This window comes from Suricata suricatta, chromosome 5, assembly GCF_006229205.1.
Source record: "Suricata suricatta isolate VVHF042 chromosome 5, meerkat_22Aug2017_6uvM2_HiC, whole genome shotgun sequence".
Classification (NCBI taxonomy): Eukaryota; Metazoa; Chordata; class Mammalia; order Carnivora; family Herpestidae; genus Suricata; species Suricata suricatta.
In genome coordinates, this window is record NC_043704.1 from 152,560,472 (window position 1) to 152,571,991 (window position 11,520).

At 46.6% G+C, this 11,520-nt stretch overlaps 1 protein-coding gene across 2 annotated transcripts; it reads right to left on the reverse strand.

Annotated features, from left to right (window-relative positions):
• Window positions 1–4,649: 4,649 nt before the first annotated feature.
• Window positions 4,650–10,999, reverse strand: CCR8 (C-C motif chemokine receptor 8). 2 transcript variants are annotated; one of them, XM_029940877.1, is made up of 3 exons: window positions 10,902–10,999; window positions 8,031–8,196; window positions 4,650–6,356 (listed from the first exon to the last, which is right to left on the reverse strand). In XM_029940877.1, exon 3 carries the CDS (start codon window positions 6,326–6,328, stop codon window positions 5,264–5,266), a length of 1,065 nt encoding a protein of 354 aa, XP_029796737.1. In that variant the 5' UTR covers window positions 6,329–6,356; window positions 8,031–8,196; window positions 10,902–10,999; the 3' UTR covers window positions 4,650–5,263. The 2 variants fall into 2 exon arrangements, with proteins under 2 accessions (XP_029796737.1, XP_029796738.1); XM_029940878.1 differs by lacking the exon at window positions 8,031–8,196.
• Between the last annotated feature and the right edge of the window lie 521 nt (window positions 11,000–11,520).

Genomic DNA, 11,520 nt, shown 5'->3' on the forward strand with positions numbered 1-11,520 from the left:
TGAACCAGCCCTGAAACCCAGGAATGAATCCCACTTGATCATGCTGGATAATTCCTTGTATATGCTGTTGAATTCGATGTGCTAGTATGTTGTTGAGGATTTTGCATCCGTATTCACTAGGATATTGCCAGAATTCTTTAACATGGCAGCTCAGGCCCCAGGCTTCCCTTCTGGCTGGTTCCTTGGTCTCCCTTCCCTGCCACTAACCATGTCTGCTTCTGCAGTCCTGGGAGCTGGACGTGGTCTCTGTCATCTCGTGGACATTGGTACTTGCTCTGCCTGGTAAGAACAGGCTCATGTATTAAATACATGCGTGAATTCATGAGTCAGATCGGGATAGTATCAGGCACCATCTGCTGCCTCTTTTGGACTTTTCAGGTTTTTGGCAGCCACTTGTAGTCCAATGTAAGGATTATTCCTTGCCCAGGGTGGGCTGCAGCCCCACCATGGTGGACCTTTATAACAAACTTCCGGAGAAGTCAGTGGATGGTCATGGAAAGACCATCAGGTTGCTGATGCTCAGTGCAGTCTCTTAAAGGGGCAGACCTTGGTGAAATTGGGAAAGCTGCCCCTAGTTAGTTTGACCCCCTGTATCAAGATCACTTACCCTGGGCTGGAAGGGGGGCTCTGAATAACGCAGAACTGTTGGCACAACTGAACTTATGTGTGGGCATTTCCATCAAGGTGCTCTGTGCCCCCAGAAAGACTCCCACCACTCTGGGGTAGCTGGCATCAGCCTGAGAGTCAGGGGCAAGGCGGTCTGAGCATGCTGATCTGAGACTCACATGATGTCAGGCTCGAAAAGGAACTGGGCGGCCACCTAGTTTAACTTGCTCATCTTACTGGCCAGAAAAGGGAGGCCGTGAGCCGAGACGCAGTGAGCTTTGGGCTTCCTCGTTCCATGCCTTCTCCATCCGTGTGCGGTCACTCCTGGGGTCTCCTTGTACCACCCACTGAGTCCTGTAGACGAGACAGGTGCGGTACATGGAGAAATGGGGAAGGGGCACTGCCCTCACCCTGGCACAGCCAGTGGGGTCACCGGGGTGATCCACCATGACCAGGAGGAAAGTAAATATCCTCAGGGTCTGTGTATGAGCAGCAGCGTCCCTGGGTACTCACCTGGTCTTGTTCAGGAGCCCTGAAATGGGTTCATTGAACAAATATATATATTTAAGTTTATTTATTTTGAGAGAGACAGAGCCTGGGTGGCTCAGTCGGTTGAGAGTCTGGCTTTGGCTCAGGTCATGATCTCATGGTTTGTGAGTTCAAGCCTCACGTCGGGCTCTGTGCTGACAGCTCGGAGCCTGGAGCCTGCTTCTGATTCTGTCTCCCTCTCTCTCTCTGACCCTCCCTTGCTCATGCTGTTTCTGTCTCTCAAAAATAAAACAAAAAGGGACGCCTGGGCAGCTCAGTCGGTTGAGCATCCGACTTCGGCTCAGGTCATGATCTCACGATTCATGGGTTCGAGCCCCGCGTCGGGCTCTGTGCTGACAGCTAGCTCGGAGCCTGGAGCCTGCTTCAGATTTTGTATCTCCCTTTCTCTCTGACCCTCTACTGCTCGTGCTCTCTCTCAAAAAAAAAAAAAAAAAATTAAAAAATTTTAAAAAAACATAAAAAAATTTTTTTAATGATTAAAAAGTCAATTCAATAGAAAGATTGGTAAGTCTGGGCACCTGGATGACTCAGTCAGCTGAATGTCAGACTCTTGGTTTCTGCTCATGTCATGATCTCAAGGTCAAGGGATCAATCTCTGCTTAAGATTCTCTCTCTGTCTCTCTGTCTCTCTGTCTCTCTCTCTTCCTCTGCCCCTCCCCCGCTCCCCTGTTCAGCTCTCTCTACAGTAAAAAACAAAAAGTTAAAAAAGCTCTTATAAAGGTTTACAGATCTTCTATTTGCGCGCACTTAATAACACAGCTTCAAGATATATGCAGCAATATTAAACAGGATAAAAATGAAACCCAAACTCACAATCACAGTTGGAGATTTTAATGGACCTTCCGCAGTGACTCACAGAATAAGCAAACAGAAAAACCCAGCGAGGATGAAGACGGCCGATCTGCTTCACCAGCTCCAGGCGGCCACACACGATACACCCGTTCTTTTCGCTCTACGTGGGACATTTAGCGCAACAAACCGCATTCTGAGTCGTGGAACAATTCCAGTAAATTCCATAAAAGGGGCACCTGGCAGCGCAGCTGGTGGAGTATCAGACTCTTGATTTCAGCTCAGGTCCTGATCCCATGGGATTCAGTCCTGCGCCACCTCTGCTGGGGAGCCTGCCTGGGATTCTCTTTCCCTTTCCCTCTGCCCCTCCCACGCTTGCACATGTGTGTGCGTGTGTGCGTGTGTGTGCGTGTGCGCTCTCTCTCAAAATAAATAAACTTTGAAATTTTTTTCAAAAATCCAAACGAACACCTCTGTATTCTCTGAAAATAGTGGAGTCAAACTGGAAACTAAAGTATAAACAAATCCCTAGATGTTTGGAAATTTAAAATTAATTTTTAAGTCTATTTATTTTGAGAGAGAGCACGCATGAGGGGGAGAGGGACAAAGAGAGAGGGAGAGAGAGAGAGACTCCTAAGCAGGCTCCTTGCTGAGAGCACAGAGCCCGACGGGGGTCGGGGTTGGGGGGTCCATCCCACGAACCATAAGATCATGACCTGAGCCAAAATCAAGACTCAGAGGCTGAACTGACTGAGTGACCCAGGAGACCCTAAATTAATTTTTGAGCAACTCATGATAAAAAGAATTCACGATGGAAAATAGAAAACAATTTAAACTGAAAAATCAATGAAAATCTTTTATATGAAAATATGTGGAATGTGGTGTAAGTGGTGCTGACAAGAAGTTGTATAGCTTTATTTATTTATTTTCTAACTGTTTTGTCTTTATTTTATTTTGAGAGACCGAGTGAGTGGCGGAGGGGCAGAGAGAGAGGGAGGCACAGAGTCCAAAGCAGCTCCAGACTCTGAGTTGTCTGCACAAAGCCCGACACAGGGCTCGAACTCACAGACTGTGAGGTCATGACATGAGCCAAAATTGGATGCTTAACTGACTGAGCCACAAAGATGCCCCCAAATTTTATAGCTTTGAAGGCATCTTTCAAAAATGAACAAAGGTTGGAGCCCCTGGTTGGCTCAGTCGGTTCAGTGTCCAACTCTTGATCTTGGCTCAGGTCCTGAGTCAGGCTCCACGCTGGGCATGGAGCTGCTCAAGATTCTCTCCCCCTCTGCCCCTCTCCCGCCCTTGCTCTCTCTTTAAAAAAAAAAAAAAGAGAGAGAGAGCAAAGGTTGATAATCAGTAATCTAAGATTTCATTTCAAAAAGCTGGAATAAAAGAAATTAAACCTAAGGAAAGCAGGGAAGATGAAAATAAGAGCAGAAATAAGTATAAAGACAAAAAACAGGAGATCAACAAAGCCAAAAGCTGGCTCTTGGAAAAGGCTGATAGAATTGATAACCCTCATAAGACTGATCAGGAAAACAAAAAAGAGAGAAACTAGAAACTGCCAATATTACGATGAAAAAGGACATAATTTCCTGTTCTCATGTATTAAAAATACTATAAGAAGATATTAACAACAACGATATGCTAATTTGATAATATAAACTGGGAAAATTCTTTAAAAATCACAACTTTCCAAAACCAAGACCAGCAAAAATCTGAATAATCTTTATCTGCCAAAGAAACTGAATACGTAATGTGAAATCTTCCCACGGAGAAATCCCAGACGGCCCCATTAATGGATCTCGCCAAACAAACCTTGAAGGGGGACTTAACACCCAATATTTTACACCGACTCTTGCAGAGAGTAGGGGAAAAGGGATATGTCCCCACACATCTCCTGGAGGCCACATCTGACCAGGACATTGTTTCCTAATTAAGACACAATTAACACACAGTGTGATATAATAATTCAACAGCTCTGTACATTGCTCAGTGCCCGTCATGAGCAGTGCACCTACCGTCTGTCAAACAACACCATTGACTGTGTTTCCTAGGCTGGGCTCTTCATCTCCAGAACTTGTTAATTTTAAAACTGGAGGTTTTTACCTCTGAATCCTCTTTATCTGTTTCACCCATCCACCCAGCGACCTCTCCTCCGACAGCCATCCGTTTGTTCTCTGTATTTAAGAATCTGGTTTTTTGTTTGTTTGTTTGCTTGTGTCTTTTTTATTTGTTCATTTGTTCTGTTTCTTAAATTCTACATATGAGTGAAGTCACATGGTATTTGTTTTTCTATCTCCGACTTATTTCGCTTAGCATAATACCTCTAGGTCTATCCACGTTGTTGCAGTTCTGACCAGGATATTTCACTTTATTTATTTACTTACTTACTTACTTACTGAGAGAGAGAGAGAGAGAATGCATGCATGAGAGCAGGGAGGGGTAGACAGAGAGGGAGAGAGAGAATCCCAAGCAGGCTCCACGCACAGCGGAGAACCCGACTTAGGGCTCTGTCTCACAAACCGTGAGATCGTGATCTGAGCTGAAATCGAGTTGGAGGCTCAACCAGCCAAGCCACCCAGGTGCCCCAAGACTAGGACATTTTAAAAGGAAAATTATAGGGCAATGTTTCTCATAAACACAAATACAAAAATCCCAAGAATGCAATTATTTATTAAAATAATTGTGACCAAGAAGCCATTTTTTTCCAGATAAAATACACATTGTTTTAAGATGAGCAAATCAAACAATGTAGTTTCACCAAATTAACAGAATAATAGAGGAAAACTATATGTTCCCTTTAGTAGATAAGAAAAGGCCCGGTGTCCTTGATAAAATTTAAACTGATATGTGATACACGCTCCACAAAAACTAAGAAAAAAATCCCGAAGTCAACATTATACTGTTAATAGTTAGATATACAGACTATTTCCTGAAAATCATAACAAACTCTTTGGAAGCTGAGATGATTCATTTGCAATAGTAGGAGTTCATTAACTATCGGAAGCGATGCCTTATGTCTGTAACCACATTTCTTTTTTTTAAATTTTTTTACTATTTATTTATTTTAGAAAGAGAGATATGAGCAGGAGAGGTGCAGGCTCCATAGCGTCAGTGCAATGCCCAACACGGGGCTCAAACCCACGAACAGAGAATTCATGACCTGAGTCGAAGCCAGATACCCAACCACTGAGCCATCCAGGCGCCCCCGGAACCACAGTATCCATTCACTTAGCCTCTGTCTCCAGCTTAAATCACCTTTGTCTCCTGAAAGAAGCGCAAGGAGGGAGGCAGAGGCCAGCTTCCAGCCCCCGCCTCACAAAATGTAGTCTGTGCTGGAGGAACGGAAGGGGGTCTGGCAGGAGGAGGACCTTTCCCAGGTCTCCTGAGGGACTCGTTTTCCCATGTAGGTAAGAATGTGGCTGCAGCTCTTCTGGAATATTTCTGAGAGGTGTTTCTTGAACTTCTCCCCCATGAAGGCATAGATGACAGGGTTCACGCAGCAGTGAGTGAAGGACACGGTCTCTGTGATGTGGGTGGCATAAACCAGCCTCTGGCTCAGGACGCACCCATCCAAGATCTTCATGCTGAACAGGGAAGAGAGGAAGAGGACCACATTGAATGGGACCCAGAAGAGTAAGGAAGCAATCACTACAATGAGCACCAACTTGATGGCCTTGGTCTTGTTGTGGTTTTGGCAACTCTTCAGCTGGTGCAGGATGCTAATGTAGCAGAAGATAAGAACGGTGAATGGGATCAACAGACCCAAGATGTTGATCTCGAAGTAGATAAAGATCTTCCACTTCAGAGTCTGCCGATTATAAGACGGATAACACTGTAGAATGCCGTCCTCAGAGGCCACCTGGTACAGCACCAGTAATGGGCTGCTGGCCATGATGGCGGTCAGCCACACGACCGTGCTCAGGGCCATGCCCATCCTGGCAGTCCTCACTTTAATGGCGTAGACCGCGTGCACAACCGCCAGGTACCTGTCCACACTCATGAGGGTGATAAAGAACATGCTGCTGAAGAAGCCAATGTAGTAAACCCCAGAGACCAGCTTGCACATTAAGGTCCCGAACACCCACTGGTCCAGCTGGTAGTGGGTCTGGAAGGGGAACGTGAAGACGAAAAGCAGGTCTGACAGGGCCAGGTTCAAGAGGTAGATGTCGGTGATGCTCCTCAGTTTCTTGCAGGTGACAAGGACCAGGATGACCAGGCTGTTCCCCAGAAGACTGAACACAAACAAGATGCAGTAGAAGGTGGCAAGTACCCACTTGTTATCTCTCTGGATAAGTTCCCCATCGCAGGGGCTTGCCTCAATATCGGGATAGTAGTCGTCAGTTACTGTGGTCACGTTGGGCTCCAGCGTATAATCCATCGAGGACCAGGTCTGAGAGATTCACTCCCTAAAAATATTTTGATGTAAAAATTGAATGGTAACCCTCCCTCTCTCACCGCCCCATTATATGTTTAAGCCATGAAGTCCTGTTATTTGTCCTCCCAAAACTCATATGTTGGAGCCCTACCCCGCCTTGTGACGCTGTTAAGCAATGGGTTCTTTGGGAAGAGATCGGCTTCAATGAGGTTGTGAGGGTAGAGCCCTCGTGAACGGCTCGTAGATGAATGTCCTCGTAAGAATAGATGGACAGCCTGCTCCTACAAAGAGCTTCATTGTATGAAGCTCTTCATAGAAGGAGAAGTTGGCTGTCTGCAGCCAGGGGGAGGGCTCCCCAGGCCTGCTGGCACCCTGATTTTGGATTTCCCAGCCGCTAGAAGGGGGAGAAACAAACTTCTGTTGTTCAGAAACCACACACTCTATGGTGTTCTGTTATCATAGCCCCAAACTGGCCACAACACCACCACTGTCACCATCTTTGGAGATGAGCCGGTAAGGTGATAATTTTAGTTCAGCCACATTGTAAAGGCGGGGCCCTGATCCATTGGCCCGGTGTCCTTCTACGAGGAAGAGGAAGGCGGGCACTCAAGCCGTCTCTCTCTTTCTCTCTCTGCGTGCACAGGACAAAGACCGGGTGAGGACGCAGCAAGGGGCTGGCTGGTTTCAGGGCAGGAAGAGAGGTCTCCTCAGAAACCAACCCTGATCTTGGGTCTCTAGCCTGCAGGACTGTGACAGGATTAATTTCTGTGGTCTAAGCCACCCCATCTGTGGCATTTTACTATGGCAGCCTGAGCTGACGGAGACGGATTATGATCCTTAGAGGTAGATGCCGTTGTAACAAATAGCTAAGTGGGGCTTTGGCAGGGGTGGAGGCGGCGGGTCCTGAGGCTCACGCTAGCAAAGCCGAGGCTGCCTTGAGGAGACTGTTGGTAAAGGTGAGGACGCTGAGGGCCTAGGAGGAAGGGAGGAGGCTGGGGAGAGGATTCCCTCACCTCAGAGAATACGTGTGTCATGAACAGAAAAAATGAATTTTATTTTATTTTTAATTTAAAAATTTTTTATGTAGTTTATTTATTTTTGAGACAGAGAGACAGGGTGTGAGCAGGGGAGGGGCAGAGAGAGAAGGGGACAGGTTCCAGGCTCTGAGCTGTCACTACGGACCCTGACACGGGGCTCGAACTCACGAACCGCGAGACCATGACCTGAGCCAAAGTCGGACGCTTAACCTACTGAGTCCCCCAGGCGCCCCAAAAAATGAATTTTAAAGGTACTTCTGTTGAGGTCTCAGATAGACATGGTGAGCATGTTGTTGGAATAAGAGAAAAGTTGATTCTTGCTATAAAGTGGCAGAATTTTGCTCTCGTGTCTTTCTTTTAATTTTTTTAAAATGTTTATTTATTTTTGAAGGAGAGAGAGACACAGCACAAACAAAAGTGGGGCAGAGAGAGGGAGACACAGAATCTGAAGCAGCTCCAGGCTCCGAGCTGTCAGCACAGAGCCCAATGTGGGGCTTGAACCCACAAACCGTGAGCTCATGACCTGAGCCGAAGCCGGATGTTTAACCCACTGAGCCATCCAGGCACCCCTGGCTGGGATATTCAGGGGCAACCTGGACTCTGTGCGCTGGAGGAGGGTGGCAGAGGAGAGAGGAAAGCTGAAGAAGTTGTTAAAGAGAAATCAGAACCTGTAGATCTGGAAAAGTCTCAGCCTGTGCATACAGCAAAAACGAGGAATTGTTTCTGGAGCGTACGCCCGAGGAGGGGCTGGACCACCACTCTGCCAAAAGATCACCCAGGGAGTCAAGCATCCACCTCGCCAGCAGCCAGGGGTAGAGACAGTTTGGACAAAAGCTGTAGAGACAGAACAAAAGAAATCAGTCCATTTGGACTTCTAGGATTCTATGAGTTGGGGCAATGAGCTTTGTGCGAGTACATTTTATCCTTCAAGAAAAGGGAGGGATGTCCCTGAAGACAGAGAAATCATCAAGGCTACCGCGACCCGTGCCACGGGGGCAGGATCATGGCCAGGGCTCCCGAGCTGACGCTGCTGGACATTGGGGGCAGAGCGCCCAGACCCAGGGGATTGTCCTTGAGCCTTAACAGCCTGGTGGGCTTTGCCTCCCTGACCTTCGGGCGTGCCTGGGACCCACTGTCCCGCTCTTCTCTACGATTTGTTCAAAAATCAATGGGAACGTCCCTCCTATGCCTGTCCCGCCGCTGTCATTTACAAGCTCATAGCTTGTCTGGTTTCAGAGGCCACAGCTGGAGAGAAACATGGTCTCAGGCAGGATGAGTCACACCTCACGTCTCTCCCTTACCTGATTTAGACGATACCCAGGTAAGACTTTGGATCTAGAACTGACTGGGTTCGGTTAGGATTTTGGGAGCTGTCGAGGTGGAGGGACTGTATTTTGTGCTTCAGAAGGGCATGGATTTCGGGAAGCTTCAATGATGTGGAAGCCTTCAATCCATATTTTCTGTCCACATTTTCTGTAAACCTAAAGCTTCTCTAAAAACTAAGGTCCATTAACACATTTTAAACATTGAAAACTGCCCCAGCTGACCAATACAGGGGGAGTTAAGTGGGCTTAGAAATGCCAAAATGGGGGCGCCTGGAGGGCTCCGTCGGTTAAGCAGCTGACTTTGGCTCATGACCTCACGGTTTGTGGGTTCGAGCCCCGAATCAGGCTCTGTGCTCACAGCTCGGAGCCGGGAGCCTGCTTCAGATTCTGTGTCTCCCTCTCTCTCTGCCCCTCCCCCACTCACACTCCGTCTCTTTCCCTCAACAATAAATAAACGTTAAAAAAAAAAAGAAATGCCAAAATGTATGAAGAAAATTTAAATACGTTTACTTCACCACCGAGAATTAGCAATTGCTGACATATTGCTGGATTTGTTTTTTTTGTTGTTGCTGTTGTTCTTTTTTTTCTTTGTCTTTTTTTCCTCCCTCCTTGCTTCCCTCCTTTTCTTCTTTCCTTCCTTCCTTCCTTCCTTCCAGGCTGTCTGCTTAATGCAATAGAGATGCAACCAAAACCCCCTGGAACTGCACACGCGTTCCCACACCCTGGGCGCGATCATGAAAAGCGGTCCGGGATGGTTCACTCGGAAGAGGTCCCCCCGACATTTTACATACTTGCGTGTACCCATAAGTAATAGATGGCGGTGTTTGGAGCTCTCTGTGGACTTACACAAACGGGCTCACGTCACTCATTTCATATCTTTTCTCTTCCCAGCTCTGTTGTTCTAGAAAGGTAGTCGCACTGCTCTAAAAAGTCCAGTTCATTCTGGTTTCTGCTTTTATAGCACCATCAATTACTATTTTAAAAACGCAGTAGAAAAAAGATCACCCAAATCATATTAGCCACAAAAATGACCCAGCTTTCTAAGAATAAATGTGATAAAAACTGTAAAATATTGTAAAGTTTCGTTGAAGGACCTCGAAGAAGACATGATTACAAGGGAAACATGTTATATTCATGTGAGGGAGACTCAACAACGGAAACATGAGAATCCTCAGGACGAGATATACATTCAAGGAACCTTCAGTTCAGACATGATCTTTCCCGGGTGTTTGACTGATGGGCACTCAGACCACCAGGCCACCTGTCTATAATTTGAAAGGCTGAGCACGTTAGCCATTTTTTAAGATGCTAATTTCACTCAAGTATCTACCCCCAGATAAATGTAAAAACATGCTTTCTGCAGCGTGGGCGTGGGCCTTTCTTCATGGCTCATGTTTCTCGGAGGAATCATCTTTCCTCTGACACCTTCTTTCTACTTTGCCATTCTTCTGTCCTGCTCTCTGAATACCCTAGAATAAGAGGGGCCCTCAACTTGTTTCTTCCCCAGGGCCCTCCTGCTGACCCCCCGGTCCACACTTCCCCCATGCTCTCTCATCTGTAAAATCCAAGAGCAGTAGTAAGAATGTCCACCGTTTATTTCAGGGCTCAGGCAATGGCACGGATCACTTATTTCTCTTGATCCCTGTGAAGCAGGCACTCAGATCCCTTCCGTTTCTGGAGTTAGGTTGCATCTGAATCTCAGAGAGCCTCAGTCCAATGACTAAAGTCACAGAGAGGAAAGCCATACAGCCAAGCCTCAAAACGACATCTCCTCCAGACCCTTCTTCGCTTCCATCTCTCTCTCTTTTGTGGGTAGAGTGAAAACACTCCATTCTTTTGGAGTTGAGACCACCTGACTTCCAAGTTCTAGACTGTTTTGTACCCGAGCCATGGCTGTCTGACAGAAACCTTGTGGCCAGCAAAACAGCAGACCCCTCCCAGCTGCCTGGTGATAAGAAGCATTTTCTTCTCAACCTTCCCACTCTCTTGGAGCTTTGACTCCCTCCTAGTGTCCTGCAGAGAAAACGCCATGGCTTGCCCCCTGCAGAGCCATGAAGAGAGCGGCAGGTCTGTGGACTCAGGACAAAAACAATATTCCCCTCTTGCTCCAAACCTCTGAAATACTGGCCTTTCCTTTGCTTCTCTCCCAAGGACATAAAAGAGTCCTTGTCTAATGATATCCCTTCTTCCCCACGGATGTATATTAATACATACCTTAATTTGAGCTTTTGTTGTGGAGAGTTCAGTGTCGCTAATTCTTTCCTTTCAGAACCTGCCGTCCGTGCAGCTCAGTGAGCAGGAGGTCCTCTGGAGAGAGGTACCAACTTTTGTGGTGAGAAGCAGGGGAGGGGTTACTTACCATCCCACGGAGACTTACAAAGTGAAAAAAAGTTGATTTCACCAAGAGACACACATGAAAATATGCTCAACACATTATGTCACTAGGGAGTTGGAAATTAGAACAGCGAGGTGTCACTGCATAATTAGGATAACTAAATTAGAATAACATATTAGAATAACTAAAATCCAGAACATTGAGAACACCAAGTGGTGTGGAGCAAGAGAAGCCCTCATTTATTGCTGGTGGGAAAGCAAAATGTCACTGCCACGTTGGAAGACAGCGTGGCAATTTTTTCTGAAAGAGCGTTGGCAATTTCTCATGAAGCCAGAATAGGCTTATCATATAATCCAGTAATCGTGTTCCTGGGTATTTACTCAAATGAGCTGAAAACATATCCCCACAAAAACCTGAGCATGTGTATTTACAGCAGCTCTATTTCATAATTGCCAAAAGTTGGAAGCCACCAAGATGTCCTTCAACCGATGAATGGAT

What these genes read in the sequence shown, in the direction of transcription:
- CCR8 (XM_029940878.1), bottom strand. Translation starts at nt 6,328, where the DNA reads ATGGATTATACGCTGGAGCCCAACGTGACCACAGTAACTGACGACTAC.